The following is a 17,629-nucleotide window of genomic DNA, read 5'->3' on the forward strand; positions in this document are numbered from 1 at the left end:
TATGAAGAAACACCTTCAACTTTGATGTTCCACAAAGTATTTCCAAATAGTTTTTGCTTTATAAAAGGGAACATTGTGCTGCTAACAGAGGTCACTCCCCTAACACCCAAGCGTGGCTGCTATGAGTCAAAGCTAAGATTTCCCAGCACTTTAAATAACTTGTGGGTGTGCCAGGCCTGCAGGTGTGCTGCTGATGTTTATATGAAAGAAAGAAATGAGAAACCTGACCAGGACACCCCGCTTTTACACAGGCCCGTGCTGCAGTGGCCATTCTGCAGCTGGCACTAAGCTTTGATACAGCAGCTGGTCTGCTGCATACCTGAGGCAGCCGTGCTGGTGTTACAGGTGCAGCACACAAACTGCTGATTACTCCCAACTGAAACTTTGAAACGGACGCGCCTCGTTTTACTGTAGAATTCATTCACTTTTTCAGTGGAACACACAACGTGTTTGCGTGGGTGTGAGAGGGGAAGGCTATGAAGGCGGGGCCTCGCTCTTTGGACCCTCCCACCCCTGGCTGCTGACAGGTAGAAGGTCAGGCTGGAAGCGCTGACTTCATTGGCTCTGGTACTCTGAGCTGGGACGGCACGCTCTGATAGTGAGAAGGGCGCGTGGACATATCTGACTTTGACACACAGCGACGCAGCGAGCGCGCGCAGCCGAGACTCACCTGTACTGCTGGGTCTGTTTCTGTGGAAAGCCGCTGACAGGTGACCTTCATCATGCTGAAGAAGAAGACCAAGTCCACCACGATAACGCAGCCGAAACAGGCGTAAGTAGGAGCTTGTTCCTCTGCGCTCGAGCCCTTCAGAGCGGCTCGCGAGCTTCATCTGTCCTAACTTGTAGTGATTTCTACACGATCAGCGGACTCACGCCACATCTCAGACAAAAGGATGGTTAAATGATCACACCGGGGTGAGCCCGGCTGTGCTGAAGCTCGGAGTTTATATGCGCGTATCGTATTACTTGTTTGTGCACACAGAGCGGTCTTAGCGCAGCGCTGTGCGCTAAACCAGCAGCAGATGGAAAGAACGCGGAGCTGTCCGTCCAGGCGCTTTAACACAGGCTCGGATCATTGTGTCCTGATGGATCGCGGGATGTAAACGTTCTGGTGGTGTCTGTATGAGCTACAGTCAGACGGGCAGGGCCGAAACTCGGCGTTAGACTACATAGTTTGTGCATTAACTGGAGAGTGGGTGTGGCCGATAAGCCCTGGTTAGTTTGCGGTAACTGGTTCGATAAGTTTTCTGCTGCCCTCCTTAGAAACACAATGTGAGAGGAATTCCTTGCAGCCTCGCCCATAATGTCACTGCACCAGGGCCAGTCACTTCAGCTGTTGTACTGGCGTGGTCCAGGGTACATGCCGTGGTGAAAGTGAGAAAGTGAGCGTGCTAAATCATTACAGAGCGCTGGCTTAGAAACAGCACAGCCAAGCAGCAGGTATCGGTGAGAGATGTTTGTCCTGCTGCCACACCTGCGCCAACAGCAAAGGAGTCTTTGTTTTGGTGTTGTGGCGTCATGTTCGTGTGAAGCATGTGTTTACACCAGCACAGTGATTCGTCCGTCTTAGTGCATATCGTTCATTATAGTCACTCGTGCCCTGTGATAACCACCAACAGATTGCAATGGAATCTGAGTAATGCAGCTCCACCCCTCTTCATGCTGCTCTTCTTGTTCAGGTGTAGGTGTGCGTGTGTGAAGGATGAGCCAGGTTTTAAGCCAAAGCCCAGCAAACAGAGACGACTGTAAAGGCGAGGCGGCGGAGCTGGGGCTCAGACCACCGACCTTCCAGTTGGTTAACAACATGCTCAGCACATCTCAGTGTACACACAGAGAGGAAAGGGCTCGGGGTTTGCAGCGATGCTTTAGTGTTAGCAGCAGGCTTCCACACCCTGTGTGACCTAATGCTGGAGCGTTCTGGTTCTGATTTAACCAGCTCCCTGTGGAAACACGTGAGTTGTGTTTGTTGAGCGCCAGATCCTTTTCAGAACTAACACAGCCTCAGTGAGAACACTGTGTTAAAGCCAGCGACCTCCCCAGGACCCAGAAACACACAAAACAAAGCAGAGCAGCTTAAACTGTTGGAGCATTGCAGATCAGCACAGCACTGCTTCTTGTTTGGTGATCTGACACTGTGCACTCTTTGGTGACCACAGCAGGGTGAGCTCACATCTGTTCTGGATTCACAATGAAAACAACGCTCCACTTTTACACAAGTTTTATGCAACAAGTGGTGCCAATCATGCAGGAGCACAGTACAGGCAGTACAGGCGTTCATGTTCCTGTGTTCTCACGTATTTGGTGTTGTGATGTTTAGAAGACGAGTGTGTAAAGTTGTAGATGAGACGTCTTCTTCATGTTTGTCACTACAGTCAGAAATCCCCCTCAGTCTGTTGGGTGTTGTTTTGGATGAGCTTGCCCAGAACAGCTCGACAGTGCGCACCAGTTCAGACTTGTTTGTGTTAAAGTAAAAATCAGCTCAGGTTTGAAAGTACTGCATCGAGCATTATGTAACGTGTGCGTGTGTGTGTAACAAAAACTCGCTGGGCTAGTTTCCCCCATTTTAGGGAATATGTCAGCTACCTAATGGCAACTTATCCACTGAGATCCGAGATTCACAGCATTCACAGTCAGACTCATGAGCTCTGATGTTATCAATCAACACACTTTATTAATCCTTCAGGAAACGATGTGACTATAGTTGCTCCAAGACAACAGCAGTAACAGACTGGACTAAATTAAATAATACAACTTATTACAAAGTTACAAGTATGAGAAGTGGCTCTAATATATGAACAAACGGCTCAATTATAAGCATCCAGAGTATTGAAGAGATTAACTTTATACGACTGACGTTTTACTCTGAACTGTAAAACTTTCTTATTTTGGTGTTTTCACCGTAGACGATGTACAAACAGGTGTAACTATCGCACTGTGTGCTACAGTGATGGATGCCTCAGATGGAGGAGCTGTGCAGGGAGATGACCACAGGACTGATTTCCTGTGTTGTTCAGTGGTGGCTAACGTTTGCGCCGTACTGTAGTGAGTTGTGCTCATTGTCACCCAAATTGTCACTGGTCATTGATTGCTGTCTGACACCAGGTGTGATGGAAACATGCAGTGAGATGATGACTCGTTATCACTCTGTGTAATGAACAGCACAGGTACTGTACAGAGTACTCGCTGCTTTCCACTTAAATCCACAATTAAATCTATCGAGAAGGTCAGCTGGGTCCTGGATCACCTGTACGAGTAACACGATGTCAGTTTCTGTACAAACGTGTCGCTGTTGAAACTAACAGTGCACAGCAAAGAAGTCCAGTACATTTATCCTGCATTTGTTGCCCCATTCAGAACTCTGACACTGACTACATTTGAACTCTTTACATGTCTTGGCACTCTTTGCTACTCGTGATGGGTTCCCAGTTTGTCAGATCTGCTGGTTTAGTTTTAAACCACGTGCTCTGCACTTCTCTGATGCCTCGTTAAAGTACTAACCCTGGAGTAGTACTTTAGTGATGGGGCTTGCAGTGCTGAACACTGACTGATCAGTTCTCGGTGTTTTGTATTTCTGAAAGCGTCGAGCTGCTGTTCTGCGGCTCATAATCGAAGGGGTTGAGCTTGTTACGAAGCCGCTATTTTCAGCTTCTGCAATTATGATATATGTTCCATCGAGTGTTACAGAGTTGCTTCACAGGGATCCAGAAAAGCCTGTGTGTGACGTCATTAAGGATGTCTCTGTGTGTCGTCTCTCAGTGCTCCCAGCACAGAACTCGCCACACTGATCGAGAAGCTGCAGAAGAATGCTGACAAAGTGGAGAAGAATATCTACGATGTGGAGCAGAACCTCAACAAGGTAGAGTGCTGCAGCAACGCTCATGTCTCCAGTCAGTCCAATCAGCTTCATGTGTGCTGTCGGCTATAATTACATATGTATCAGCCTCTTTGAGAAATAGACCACAGCTTATTTCAACATGGAGCATGTTAGCCGTCATATAAAAACCACCGCAGCCACACGTTAGTGCCCATCTGAGCTCAGAGCCACAGCACTGTCATGATACACTTTCAGCTTCTGTCTATTCAGCTGAAAGGCTGGCAGTGTTTGGCTAACTCCACATGACTGACTCTTTCCTCACAGGATGTGAGCAAGATCAATGAGGGGAAGCAGCCCCTGTATCAAGAAGACACCAACAAGAGACTCCTCAATTCTCTGGAGCTGCTGAGTGGCCTGGATGAAGACGTCGTCAACGCCAGACGCCTTCAGCATCCGCAGGCTGAGATGATCGCACAGGAGTGAGTGAACGCTATTTCACGCTACGCAAACCACCTTAGTTGTGCCTGCTAGTGCATGATGCACACAAAAGCTTAATGTTAAGTCATGAATATTCACGAAGACCTGAGGAAGACCTGGTTACTGTTACCTGCTGGCTCTGTTACCTAAAATGTTGTGTTCGCGTTTCTGTGTGTATTCAGCATGAAGCAACTGCGTGACAGAGTGACGAAGCTGAAAGAGGAGCACGGCCACATCTACCACCTGGTCCGCACTGAGGGCAAGCCCAGCATCAACTGGGGCAACATGATGGATGAAAAGCTGGTAAACAAAAACCCAGCAAACATGAATTCAAGCCACAGTGTGCAGCACTCGCTGCTAGGTCCAGCACGGTGTTACAGAGGAATGCCTCGTTAGGTCTTTATGTCAGTGCAACAACTGAGAAACTTTCAGTTACTGAGGGAACACAAGCACGCCTTAGCTGTGTGTGCACATGGTGCTTACATGCAGCAGGTGGCTCGCACGCTGCAGATCACTGTCACTGTGGGTTAGCAGGAGTCCTGCTTAAACAATGGAGTCAGGTATTTGTTTGTACAGTGCACAGGTGAACACAATAAAAGTATTCCATGTCTGCATGGCAGAAATTTCACATCACATGTCTGCAGAGGGTGTTAGACATAGGTCGCTTTTTAGACGTTTCATTTCAGAAAAGTGGAATTCATTCATGATGCACACCATGTGTCTCTGCTCAGGACAACCTGCAAAACAAGGGCTTTGGCCAGGACCTGCCCTCTGTGGAGAACGAGGTGGAGGAACACAACATCTTCCACAGTGAGGTGGAGGCTCTGGCTCCTCACATCTCTGCCAGTGGAGACAAGGTGACATGATGTCAGAATCAAAGGTTTGCACAGTTGGACGTCCTGCGTCGGTTCCTCGCTGACCCTCTGTGTGTCTGCTCTGCTTTGTTCTGCAGGAATACGTCAGCAGCCTTCAGTCAAAGTACAACAAACTGCTGGTAAGTGTTCGTTTCTGTGTGTATGATATATGTGCGCTTTTGTGTAGTTTCACTGTGATCCATGGTGAGTGCGGTGTATGCACACAGCATCCAGCCGGCTGACAGTAGGGCTGGGTATCATCACTGATTTCTAGAATCGATTCGATTCGGGAAGATTTTGCCTCAGGCAGTCAGAAATATTATAATTCTGATCACTTATCAGTACATATCTATATTTTTATATCTATAAAAAGAAACCTGACACTTGTGAGACTTTATCAGAGGTGTGAGCATCACAGCAGAGGCCTTTGTGTCAAAGTAACTGAGGATGAAACGCAGAACAACATGAAGGCATTTTTCCTGGTCTGTGTTTTTATAGCAGATGACCTTAAAAATATTGTGCAGTCAAAAACAAAGCGAAGCAGAGCAAAGTAACAGAGGTTTGATTGGAGACATCGCGAAGCATTTTGCAGTTTTGCATAATTTTAAAAAGTTTTAATTTGTTCAGTATTGAACAGCAGAAATGAGGCTTTCTTGTCGGAAGTAAGAAAAAACAACAACAACAAAAAGCAGCTGCCAACACCAGCAAAACGGCAAAGGTCAGAGTGAATTGGTAAATAAATGGTAAATGGCCTGTATTTGTATAGCGCTTTACTAGTCCCTAAGGACCCCAAAGCGCTTTACATATCCAGTCATCCACCCATTCACACACACATTCACACACTGGTGATGGCAGCTACATTGTAGCCACAGCCACCCTGGGGCGCACTGACAGAGGCGAGGCTGCCGGACACTGGCGCCACCGGGCCCTCTGACCACCACCAGTAGGCAACGGGTGAAGTGTCTTGCCCAAGGACACAACGACCGAGACTGTCCAAGCCGGGGCTCGAACCGGCAACCTTCCGATTACAAGGCGAACTCCCAACTCTTGAGCCACGATCGCCCTCATGACGACGTTTATGTGAAGCGTAGTTTGGATCTTCGGTCAATATTGTTTGGAGAGAGATAAACTAACAGCTTCAGAATCAGCGCAAAAACGACGTAAACACAAAACGCCGATGCTTTAGAGTCAGCGAGCTGTCGGCTTTCAGCCCCGACGGCGTGTCCCTGTGCGTGCCGTCGGGTGAGAAAGTCACATCTCACTGATTCTGATGCGTCGGCGTTTTGTGTTTACGTCTTTGTGCAGAAGCCGTGTTCCTGCTCTCATTTACTGTTTTGTTGGTGGTTGTTGAAATTTGGTGAGGTTTAACCTGAGATTCTGGCATTTTGGGCAAAATAAATTTATATTAAAAAATCGATTCAGGATTTTAATGACTCGATATCACGTTATCCAGACCAGAATCGATTTTACTCGATAAATCGATAATCAAAACCCAGCCCTAGCTGACAGTAGTGCTGCTGACACACCAGCCGGTTCTCCACTGAAGTGTTTTATCTTTAGCAAAAACATGAATTTGTTAAAAACTCAAGAACTTGATTTTACTACATGAAATCTTTTCAGCACCTAGTTTTTGAAAAGATTAATAACAAGTAAACTCTGACTGTAGCACAAGTTGTTATCATTCATACAGGCTGGAAAGGCCACTTACAAAATCAAGCTCATCAGATTCATGCTAATTATATTAAAACACAGAATCATATCGTTTGAATTCAAACGCAAACAAAACTTTCCTTGACTCGTCCAGGCGCTTGTAAAAACCTCAAATAAAGCTGTTGGTGACTAAGCTTCCTGTTCCTTCGGCTAGGCTAACTCCAGCGCTCGACAGCGCAACCTGATGAGCCTGCGAGACTACATGCAGCGCTGCACCAACGAGCTGTACTGGATGGACCAGCAGGCAGAGGAGAGGATCAAATACGACTGGAGTGACAACAACCTGGACTACCCTGCCCGGCAGAGGCAGTACGAGGTAGCTGTGGAATTCACACACGTGCACGGCGAGTGAAACAAGCTCAGCTCGCTCAGCAAATTTGTCTCAACCAACAGAATTTCATCAGTAAATGTCTGGAGTCCAAGGAGGGCACCATCACCAAGCTGAACGATGATGGAGAAAAGCTGATTGCCTCCGACCATCCAGGGAAGAATGTTATGGAGGTACCCACCATCCGCACACTTTGACTCTTTCATAGTGCGTTTCTGCCTGGGCCCTGGGTCCACGGGAGTCTGCGGTAGAGCAGGGTCATGTTTTAAAGACAGCGGGGCTTCAAGGCGCTTTTCAGTCCTCACACAGCAGACGGATGATGCGCTTCTCGTTTTGTCTAAAAACACTGTTTGTGGGTTGGACCCAGTTGGCATACGAGCAGCTCAGGCAACAAATGAGCTGCTTCCACTTGTTATCTCACAGTCTGTTATGGGCAACGTAAGACGTTCATCCTTCAGATGGATGTAAAAAGGGGGGAAGAAGCCATACTGGTGCTTCTTATTGTCTCATTATTAACTCTGTTGCCGCACATCTCTATAATGTTACGCATAAACCATGTTGTTGTCAGGCTCATATGGAAGCAGTCCACGCTGACTGGAAGGAACACCTGAACCTGCTCATCTGTGAGGAGAACCACCTCAAACACATGGATGAGTACCACAAGGTCAGTGTGACAGGTGACATGCACAGAGACGCATTTAAAGAGTGAAGCTCATCTGTACGTGTGTGTCTGCATGCAGTTCCACAAGGAGGCGCGCGACACTCAGGACCTGCTGAAGCGTCTGGACACGGAGATCAGCCAGAAGTACAACCCCGAGTTCAAAGACATGTATCAGATGGAGGGCCTGATCAGGGAGCTGGACGTGAGTTCTTTTATCTGCACATAGACCGTAGCTGATAGCATCACTGACTGCGTACGGTGACGACACGCTTGTGCGTTTCTTGTGTGCAGGATGAAGCCAAGGCCATCGAGAACTTTGACGAGCGGGTTAAGGCCCTTCAGAAGCGCAGCCTTCAGGTGTTGCCTCTGAAGTACCGCAGGGAAACACCCCAGAAGCTGATCCCTGTCGAGGCTCTGTGCGAATTTGACACCGATGACGTACGTACTGCGTCCTTCACACGTAATACTGAGACGATAGCGGCGTGATCCAGTGACGCGTTCTAACTGTTTCCCCGTGTAGGGTCAGATCGTGCGGGGGGAGAGGTACACTCTCCTGCGGCAAAATGGTTCCAAATGGGACGTGAAGGATGCGGCCGGACACAAGATCACTGCCCCGGGCATCTGCTTCATGTTCCCCCCCACCGACCCGGAGGCTGTGGCCATCGCCGACAAGTGAGTGTGTACAAAGGGCTTTCTAAACTCCTTCGGCCGATGAGGGCATCTACAGCTGTAACAGTATGTCGTGTGTGTGCTGCAGCCTGACCGGACAGCAGAAAGCTATCAAACAGAAGATGGCAGCCACCAAGGGAAGTCTGCAGAAACGCTTGGACGAGCTGAAGAAGACGAGCGGAACTGCAACCGCTACAGGTACGCATGACGCACAATAATATATTAGCACCACAATTAGCCAAGTTAGTTGGTTATGACAGACCAGCTGATTTCTAGTATAACCTTCCAGTGTGCTGGTGCCTCTGACTCACACTGTTTGCTGCCAGTACACTCAAATATATGCAACTGCTCTGCCTTCCCTCCAGGTGAAAGGCTGCCCTGGTTCTTAGAGTTAATGACGTTGCTCTGTTTGTCACAATAATCCTCACACTAGGAAACTCGCATAACCGCAACATGCTCTGTTTTTCTCATCTATTCAAGCAACTATGTTAGTGAAACCTTCACCAAAAATATGTTGAGTTTTTCTCAAATAATAAGATGACGTTGAGCCTTTGTTTCTTCATAATTAGGACATAGGATCATGAGGAACGTGCAAACAGACAGTTTGTAGAAATATTTGGTGTGAGCACCGCTGAGCACAGCCTGAACTCTCAGCTTTCTATCCAAGCATCTTCAGGAACACTTCTCCAGGCTTCCTCAAGCTGTTCTCTCTCCTCTCTACATACAATAATAATTTAATCACTGCACTAGAGCTGACTGATGTTTCAGTCCAGTTCTCTGCAAATTTGGATGATTTCTTGCTCAGAACACCAGGACAGAGTGGGGCAATCCAGATGTGGTTTACCGTCTGCTTTTGTGTTCGCCTTGTTTCTTCTATGACACATTTGTTTTTCTCACACACAGTAAATCTGAGCAGGCTACATACAAAAAGGACACACACAGAATAGACATGTTGCCTTCATGACACAGTGATATAAACTGTTGTTTCTGCCACTTCTTTTCCATCTGTTAGTCGAAACTTTGGGTTCTTGAGTTACTCAGAAGTAACTCAAAACTTCAAGTTGCTCATTAAGTTGAAATTTTGAGTTTCATAACCATGAAGCATGAAAAGAAGCTACTATAAATCTAAACGTGCTGCTGGCTGGAAGATTTCAGATCAAGTGTGCGTGTGATGAATATGTTTCCTGCCCTCTCACACTGCTGCATGTAGCCTCAGACAAACAGGAACAGCAGTGCCGCCAGCTGATGGCTGGTCTGGATAAGGTTGTCAGTGACCTGGACAAACAGGAGAAATCCATCTATGCTCGAGTGCGCCCTCCGCTGGAACAGAACAGGACACTGCAGGACAGTACTGACCGCCTGCAGGACATGAAAGTAAGAACGTCGGCTTTGTTCTTTGGTTTGATATTAAAGCTGCTTCTCTCTGCTCGGTTTAGCCCACCAAGCAAAGAGTGTGTTTTTGCACTGTGCAACTCACCAGTACACGTTTCTCTCCAGGACATTGCTGCTGCTGTCAGAAGGATTGAACCAGAGAAGTCTTCTAAAGTGCAGGAAGCACAGAGCTTCTTGGTCTCAAACCCAAATTGTGCCAGCACATCTCAACTTCACAGCAAGGTGGATGAGGCCAACAAGAAGTACACCAAGGTGGAGCAGCTTCTTCAGTGCTCTCAGGAGAAGTATGTGACCTGGTTATTGCTTTCAAAGTGCCATCAGTGCAGCAGCATGCCTCTGCTTTTTCTGTTTTCAGTGTGCTCAGTGACAGGCATTTTTGAACTTTGCTTTAGGCTGAAGAATTCCAACCAGCTGGAGTCATCTCTGCAAAATGGAAAAACCTTACTCTCCACCTACGAGAACAAGCTGGCCAGGGAGGAGGTTGCTCCTGCTGACGTCTCTTCAATGGAGAAAACCCAGCGGGAACTTGCAGTAAGATGGTCTTATATCAGAACAGAATTTATTCACTTTTATATGAACTGAACTGAAAATTGTTGTTACTGTTTCAGTTTATGTTCCTTCATGTCCAAACTGCCACACGTTCACAGACAGGTGACGTGACTGTTTACTGTAGGTTGTCTCAAGCAGTTTGTCTTTTGCTGCCCTGGCAGGATATCGGAGCGGACCTGCGGTCACAGAGGACACTGGTCTCTGACACAGAGCAGAACCTGCGTCTGGCCAAGAGCAGCTGTGAGAACATGGCCAACAAGTTCCAAGAGCACTGCCCTGACATCGAGAGGCAGGAAGCTGATGTCCAGAAACTCAACAAGAGATACAACAACCTCAACCAGCAGACTGACTCGAGGTAAGTTGGGCAGGAAAGCACGTCAGTAATATGTAAAGCAAATACAGCGCAGGACGTCATCGACAGCCAGAAATGTCTAGCACAACATCACCTGCCCAAGGTGCATGGAGATAGCGTGAAGAAGCACTACAGAACAACTGTATTACCTGACCGACGCTCTGGCTTGTGACCATCAGGGTCCCTGAAGCACAGACGGTCATTTCATATGTAAAGACAATCTCTGATGATATGTTTTGGTTTGTTTGTGCAGGGCTCAAAGCTTGCAGAGAGCCAAGATGGCGTACAAAAACTACTGCAATGATTATGACAATTTGAACAGCTGGCTCTCTCGTGTTCCAAATTACGAGCCCCGTGACACTGATGACCCAAAACAAGTGGAAACGAAGCTGAGAAATCAGAGGGTATGAATGCTGAGCAATAACTCTGCATATTTCTCGTTACACATGAATGTTAGTGGCACTTAACTCTGCTCTTTTCTACAGAACCTGTTATCTGATATAGCGAGAAAGGAGTCTGATTTAAACAATGTCTCCAAAAATGCCCAGCTGTACCAGCAAGCTGTCAAAGTCAGTTTTTCTCCATTGATTTTTTTTCTTTATCATATGATCTTTTAGAAAAGTTAAAGGTTTGATGTTGGTTTACTGATTTACTCTTCAGGACTATGAGACTGAAGCTGAGAAGTTCAAATCTATCCTTGATCTTGAGGATGGACTTGTACCTCAGACATACAAGAGGAGCAGATTGGAATCACCTGCAGCAATAGTCAAGGCAGAGGTAAGGCACAGCATGCACGGTGAAGTGAAAATACACAGCACAGTTTAAACTTGTGTTGCTAACTGCTATGACCAACACAAGTCTTCTAGCTCAGAGCTCATTTTCAGCTGGGATACAAATTAAAACAATGAATAACCAAAAGCAAGAGAACCTGATATATCCTGAAAGAATCGTGACCTCAGAAATGTTCCAGTCTTTTATTGGATGCATTTCAAACTACAGTTTTCTCTGGTACTCTCAAACAAGCGCTGAGATTACCCTGATGACGCAGTTATCGGGTTGTTTAGACAAGCTGAGTTCGGACACAAACATGGTCAAAACAACAGTTAGTGGGGATAGGTTAACTGATTAATCCAAATTGTCCATCGGTGTGAATGCGGGACTGAATGGTTGTCTGCCTCTATGTGTTAGCCCTGCGACAGACTGGCGACCTGTCCAGGGTGTACCCCGCCTCTCGCCCAATGACAGCTGGGATAGGCTCCAGCAGCCCCCACGACCCTGAAAAGGATAAGTGGAAGCGAATGGATGGATGGCATCACAAAACAAGGAGCTGGTGATAGACTTGCAGTTGTGCAGCACCTGTGACGATGCTAAAGCAGCTTAAATAATGTGCCCTGTAATAAATTTGAATTGAATCCCAGCCTACAGCATGAGCTGAGCTGTAGGCCTGCATTAAGATCAGCTGATCTGCTGACATTGTGTTATTAAATACTAGAAAACACAGATTTACCAATAACAAACACTACACAGTAGCCTGCACAATCCGAAATGTTCAGGATTAGAGAACGGTAAGATGGGTACGATTAACATCAAAGTGTTCCACTTACCTGGATTATATCCATCCATCTATTCTCCTCTGTTAGGGTCGTGGGAGGTTGGAGCCTGTCCCAGCTACCATAGGGCGAGAGGCAGGATAGACCCTGGACAGGTCGCCGGTCTATCACAGGGCTAACACACAGAGACAGACAACCATTCACACTCACATTCACACCTACGGGCAATTTAGAATTACCAATTAACCAAACCCCACTAACTGCATGTTTTTGGACTGTGGGAGCACCCTTATCTTTATAGGCTACTCTGTAGTGTCTGTAATTAGTAATGTTTTCTGGTAAAGGTTATTTAGGGCGGGGGGGGGTGTATTTACAGTGGGAGCCAAGATGTTTTACACTGGGACTTGAATGCATTTTCCATTTGTGGATCTGGCAGCGTTCAACTTGTCTCAAAACCCCAAGTTGGCATGCGATGTGATCTGTGTACGCATAGCAAGGTTATCGAAAAGTAAAATCATCTGATTCAAGACGCTGTGCGTAAATGATCTGAATGTATTTGTTTGTATGTACGCATTTGTAAAATTGTTCGATGTTTGGTCAAACGTAGCACACTCATGCGAGTCCTCAAAAGGTTCACAAAATTATTGTACACATTTGCAACCCCTTTGAGGAACATTTCTCTCCGTGTAGACAGTATTGCCATTGCTGCTGTGACATCCATTGGTTTCCTCAAGATGAATTTTTTCACTATTGCCATCTTGGTTTAAAGGAAAAAAAAAAAAAAAAAGACAGATGTGATAAGGAGGGTCATGTCTGACTGAGAATCCATTTCCTCATTGACATGTCAATCACAAGCTGTACAGATAATCATCCATTCTGAAATGCGGTGTGGCCAATATTTACGCACAAATATAAATTGTTGAGGCACTTTGACACCGGCCAGAAGCAACATCAATATTTATACTGTGTATGGGCAAAAGGTATCTGCAGGAAAAGAGATGCTTCTTGACACAAACAGACTCGTGCAAATTAACAACCACAATCCTCAGCTTAAGGGCATAAGCCAAAAACCCCTACAGAAGTTACTGTATATGATTTTCATTACATGTTATTTTATCGTTTGCAGGAAGCAGCTATTGAGGCAAAGTTTACTGAGGTGAATGCTGTAAATAAGCAAAGACTGCAGAATCTGGAGTTTGCCAACAGTCTTCTGAGCCAGGTAAACTATTTTACATATCATTGCTACATAAACATAAAAACTACAGTAATAATAATGATTATTTTCTTTCTATAGCAATCTGAGACTATCCAAGTTACAAATGTCAAGTCGGTCCAAGCCAATGCCCCTGGTGAAGAGCCGTGGAGAATAAGAAAACAGCTAGACGATGAGATCCATAGGCGGGAGCAACTAGAAAAAGAAATAGAGACCATTCAGACTGACATTTATATGCTTGAAGGACAAAAGCCCCAGGATACAATTGTTAAGAAGGAGCTAATTAAAAAGGTTCCAGACCCCCAGCTGGATGAAGAAGTCTACAAAGTCCAGCAGAAGTTGTCAGAGGAGCGCCGCACTACCCATGTCCTGGAGAATGACCTTGAGGTACTAAAGTTGAAGCTGCGTGGCCTTGAGACAGAGGTCAAAGAAGGGGCACAGCAGTACACAGTGAAGGAGGTCTTGCGTATAGAAAGAGACCGTGGTCAGGAGGAGGCGGTCCGAAAGCTTCGGGAGGAGCTGGAAGAGCTAAAAAGGCAGAGGCTGATGAAAGACAACGAGCTCATTGAGATCCAAAAACATGTGACACTCCTGGCTGAGGAGAAGAACAAGGAACAGGAGGTAATCACTGAAGAGGAGGTGATCAAAGTCCAGAATGACCCCCAACTTGAAAGTGAGTACAGGGTGCTGCTTGACAGGAAAGAGAAGGAAATAGAAAGCAGAAGGCAGCTGGAGGATGAGTTGCAATTTCTTCAAGAAAAGCTTCGAAGACTGGAGAAGGAGAAATCAATGGCTGAGGAAAAGATTTCCATCAAGGAAGTGCTGAAAGTTGAGAAGGATACTGCCTTTGAGAGAGAGGTAGAAAACCTTAGGAGGCAGTTCGAAGATGAGAAGGCCAAAAGAAGATCATCACAGCGGGAAAAGACTGACCTCCAGAGGAAAATTGCAAGCCTGGAGGAGGAGAAGTCTAAGGTTGTGATTCAAGAGAAAGTACGAGAGATTGTCCGGCCCGATCCCAAGGCTGAGAATGAAGTGGCCAATCTCCGTCTTGAACTTGTAGAGCAACAGAGGCGGTATAAAGATGCAGAGCTCCAGTTGAGATCTCTGCAGGATGAGCTGACCATGCTCAAGAACAGAGGGCCTCAAGTGGAAGTTAAAGAGATCATCAAAGAAGTAATCAAATATAAGATAGATCCACAAACTGAAAGAGAGCTGGAGAGACTTCGCAATGAAATCGTAGATAAAAGCCACCAGACTGAGAAATCTGAGCTAGAAATCCGCCAGCTTCGAGATGAAATCGAAAGATGGAAGAATACCAAACCCCAAGTGCAGACCAAAGAGGTTGTCAATGAAGTGCTGCAGTACAGAGAAGATCCAAAGACTAAGGAAGAAATTGAAATGCTAAAGAGGAAGCTGGCTGATGAACAGCAGAAACGCCTGGACCTTGAGAGAGAACGGACAGAACAAGAAGAAAAAATTAGACTAAGAAAGATGGATTTGTCTCAGGTTCGTGAGAAGATTGTTCAGCAAGAAGTGGTCAAGATGGAAGAGGATCCTCTCCTTAAGTCAGAATGTCACAGCTTCTTACAGAACATCAACAATGAGCAAAAACAGAAGGAGAGCCTAAAAACAGAGCTCTACCAATTGCAGAGACAGAAGACTGACCTGGACATGCAGCTGGAAGAACTGGAGCGTGAGCGCAGGGCAAGGCGTGATGCAGAACTAGAGATCCAGCGGCTTCGGGTTAGACTTAATGAGCTAGAGATCCGTGACAAAGAAAATCGTGAAAAGGTGACAGTCAAACAAAAGGTGGTTCTGCAGCAGGATCCTCAACAGGAGAAGGAACACTCCATTCTCAAACTACAACTTGATGAAGAGCGTCACAAACGCACCCTCCTTGAGAAAGAGTTGAATGTCCTTATTCAGCAGCAGATCACCCTGGAAAAGGTAGATGTGAAGGAAAGGGTTGTCCGCACTGAGAAAGTCCAAGTTGAACGGGATCCAGAGGCAGAGATTGAGATTGAGAACCTAGAGAGAACTCTGGAAGAGGAGAAAAGGAGAAGGCGAGAACTTGACCAAGAACTATCCACCCTCAATTCCAGGCTCTCTGATATGGAGTTTTCTAACACCAAGTCTACCAAAGAATTGGACTACATCCGTGATGAAAGTAGCCGATTGCAGCAGGAAAACCAAAGGCTGCAAAATGAGATTCGCAAGCTTCGGTCAGAGATTGAGATCACAAGCAAAGAGACTCGGCTAATTACAGAGTCTGCGCCAAGAGAGGATTCAAAGAACTTGGAGTTGAGGCTTGATTCATTACAGAAGGAATTGGCAGAGCTGAGGGCTGTAACAAACCAGAAGGATGAGGAGATAGAGAAGCTTAAAAAGAACCTGGCAGCTGTGAGGATGAAGAGGGAACAGAGGGAAAGCCATCTCCGCAGGTCTATTGTCGTCATCGACCCAGATACAGGCAAGGAGATGCGACCAGAGGAAGCCTACAAACTAGGGCTGATCGACTGGAAGATGTTTGTCAACCTGCAGAGCCAGGAGTGTGACTGGGAAGAGATCTCAGTCAAAGGGCCGCAGGGAGAATCCTCTGTGCTTCATGACAGAAAGTCAGGAAAAAAGTTTTCCATCGATGATGCACTGCGCCTTGGACACATCACAAATCGCCAGCTTCAGCAGTACTTAAATAAAGAAATCTCCATCCAGGAGTTTGGTGCATTGGTATCGGGCAAGAACAGGGGGCTTTAAAAGATACGCTTTTGATTTTCATTCTAAAAAAATCTGTTTTGACTGGTCTTCCTAGCTTTTAATATATACTTATATTCTCACTTTAATATTGTGGTGACCCTCAGTTACTATGTGTTTTACCTACGAGTCCCAACTACACCATGTATTAATTTTCTTATGCATATCTGGCATGAATACATGGACTCCTATTACCATCATCACAGCCAGCCACATAAATTTTTGATGCTGAAAAGTTCGATCTTTAATTTCTTTAACTTGGTGGCAGGGTTAAGAATGTATCTTTGAAATATTGTCACTAAAACTCACAAGAGTACTAAGTGTTTCATTTATTTATGGGCTTTAAACAGGGTTGTCGGCTGTGTGCTTTCAATAAAAAATTCAAACAAAATGTAATGTCTTGTGGGGTATTTTATTGTGGAAAACGTATGGAATTTATGGTATCAATATTCAATTTTATTTATGTATCACTGAATTACAACAATTACCTCGAGGCAGTTTATATTGTAAAAAGTAAAGACCCTACAATAATACAGGAAAAACAAACAACAATCGGATGCTCCCCCACCCCCTATGAGCAAGCACTTTGGTGACAGTGGGAAGGAAAAACTCCCTTTTAACAGGAAGAAACCTCCAGCAGAACCAGGCTCAGGGAGGGGCGGGGCCATCTGCTGCATGCAATTGGAGAGGAGGGAGGAAGACAGAACAAAGACATGCTGTGGAAGCGACCCAGAGATTAATAATAACTAATAATTAAATGCAGAGAGGTGTATAAACATACGAGTTAATGGCATTACAGGAAGCTCCCAGCAGCCTACACCTATTACACTGTAAATATGGAAGGGAATCGTTACTAGTTAAGGTTAAAGGGATGGTTGCCTCAACAGAGCTCTAACTTTGTCAGCCTGTCTACAGTGCTGAAGAGAAACCTGGGGTTGTTCTTACTATGCAGGCTCCTTCTGCACCCTGCACAGTTATCCAAGGGGAGTGCAAAGAAGGAAGACAGTCCTGCGGCACTCATTACTGTGTCTAACAGGTTTGAGGTGCTAGGTCCAGAAGCCACAGGTCCCGAGGAAAGTCCCCGGTACCACCTCAGAGCCCATAAGATTTCACACATGACAGCTCTCATTACTGGTGACTCAAAAATGAGAAACGGTAAAACAAGCTCAGCATGTCAAAGATTCTTGGGCAAGATACGGAATTCAGAGTCACTCCTGATACGTTCATCGGAGTATGAATGTGTGAATGTTAGACAGAAAGATGTCCTTGAATGATGAATAAGACGTGTAAAGCAGGGGTGATTCTAGGA

General features: G+C 45.9%; 1 protein-coding gene across 1 annotated transcript; it reads left to right on the forward strand.

The window, feature by feature from the left end:
• Nucleotides 1–576: 576 nt before the first annotated feature.
• Nucleotides 577–16,711, forward strand: ppl (periplakin). Its single transcript, XM_085269997.1, has 22 exons — nucleotides 577–772; nucleotides 3,757–3,856; nucleotides 4,139–4,293; nucleotides 4,474–4,594; nucleotides 5,023–5,148; nucleotides 5,244–5,285; nucleotides 7,010–7,171; nucleotides 7,249–7,356; nucleotides 7,752–7,847; nucleotides 7,924–8,046; nucleotides 8,136–8,282; nucleotides 8,365–8,516; nucleotides 8,602–8,711; nucleotides 9,724–9,887; nucleotides 10,011–10,189; nucleotides 10,298–10,436; nucleotides 10,616–10,809; nucleotides 11,060–11,210; nucleotides 11,292–11,375; nucleotides 11,467–11,583; nucleotides 13,483–13,575; nucleotides 13,651–16,711. The coding sequence occupies exons 1-22, from the start codon at nucleotides 723–725 to the stop codon at nucleotides 16,321–16,323; spliced, it is 5,286 nt and encodes a 1,761-aa protein (XP_085126123.1). The 5' UTR covers nucleotides 577–722; the 3' UTR covers nucleotides 16,324–16,711.
• The last annotated feature ends 918 nt before the right edge of the window (nucleotides 16,712–17,629 follow it).

The sequence above is a fragment of the Mchenga conophoros genome, linkage group LG4 (assembly GCF_057382185.1).
Source record: "Mchenga conophoros isolate Kocher_MC1m ecotype Shallow Benthic linkage group LG4, M_conophoros_male_GT1.1, whole genome shotgun sequence".
In the NCBI taxonomy this organism is placed as follows: Eukaryota; Metazoa; Chordata; class Actinopteri; order Cichliformes; family Cichlidae; genus Mchenga; species Mchenga conophoros.

Coding starts and splice junctions, on each gene's coding strand:
- ppl (XM_085269997.1), top strand. CDS start 723: ATGCTGAAGAAGAAGACCAAGTCCACCACGATAACGCAGCCGAAACAG. Junction 8,517..8,601: donor GCTGTGGCCATCGCCGACAA/GTGAGTGTGTAC, acceptor TGTGTGCTGCAG/CCTGACCGGACAGCAGAAAG. Junction 10,437..10,615: donor AAACCCAGCGGGAACTTGCA/GTAAGATGGTCT, acceptor CTGCCCTGGCAG/GATATCGGAGCGGACCTGCG.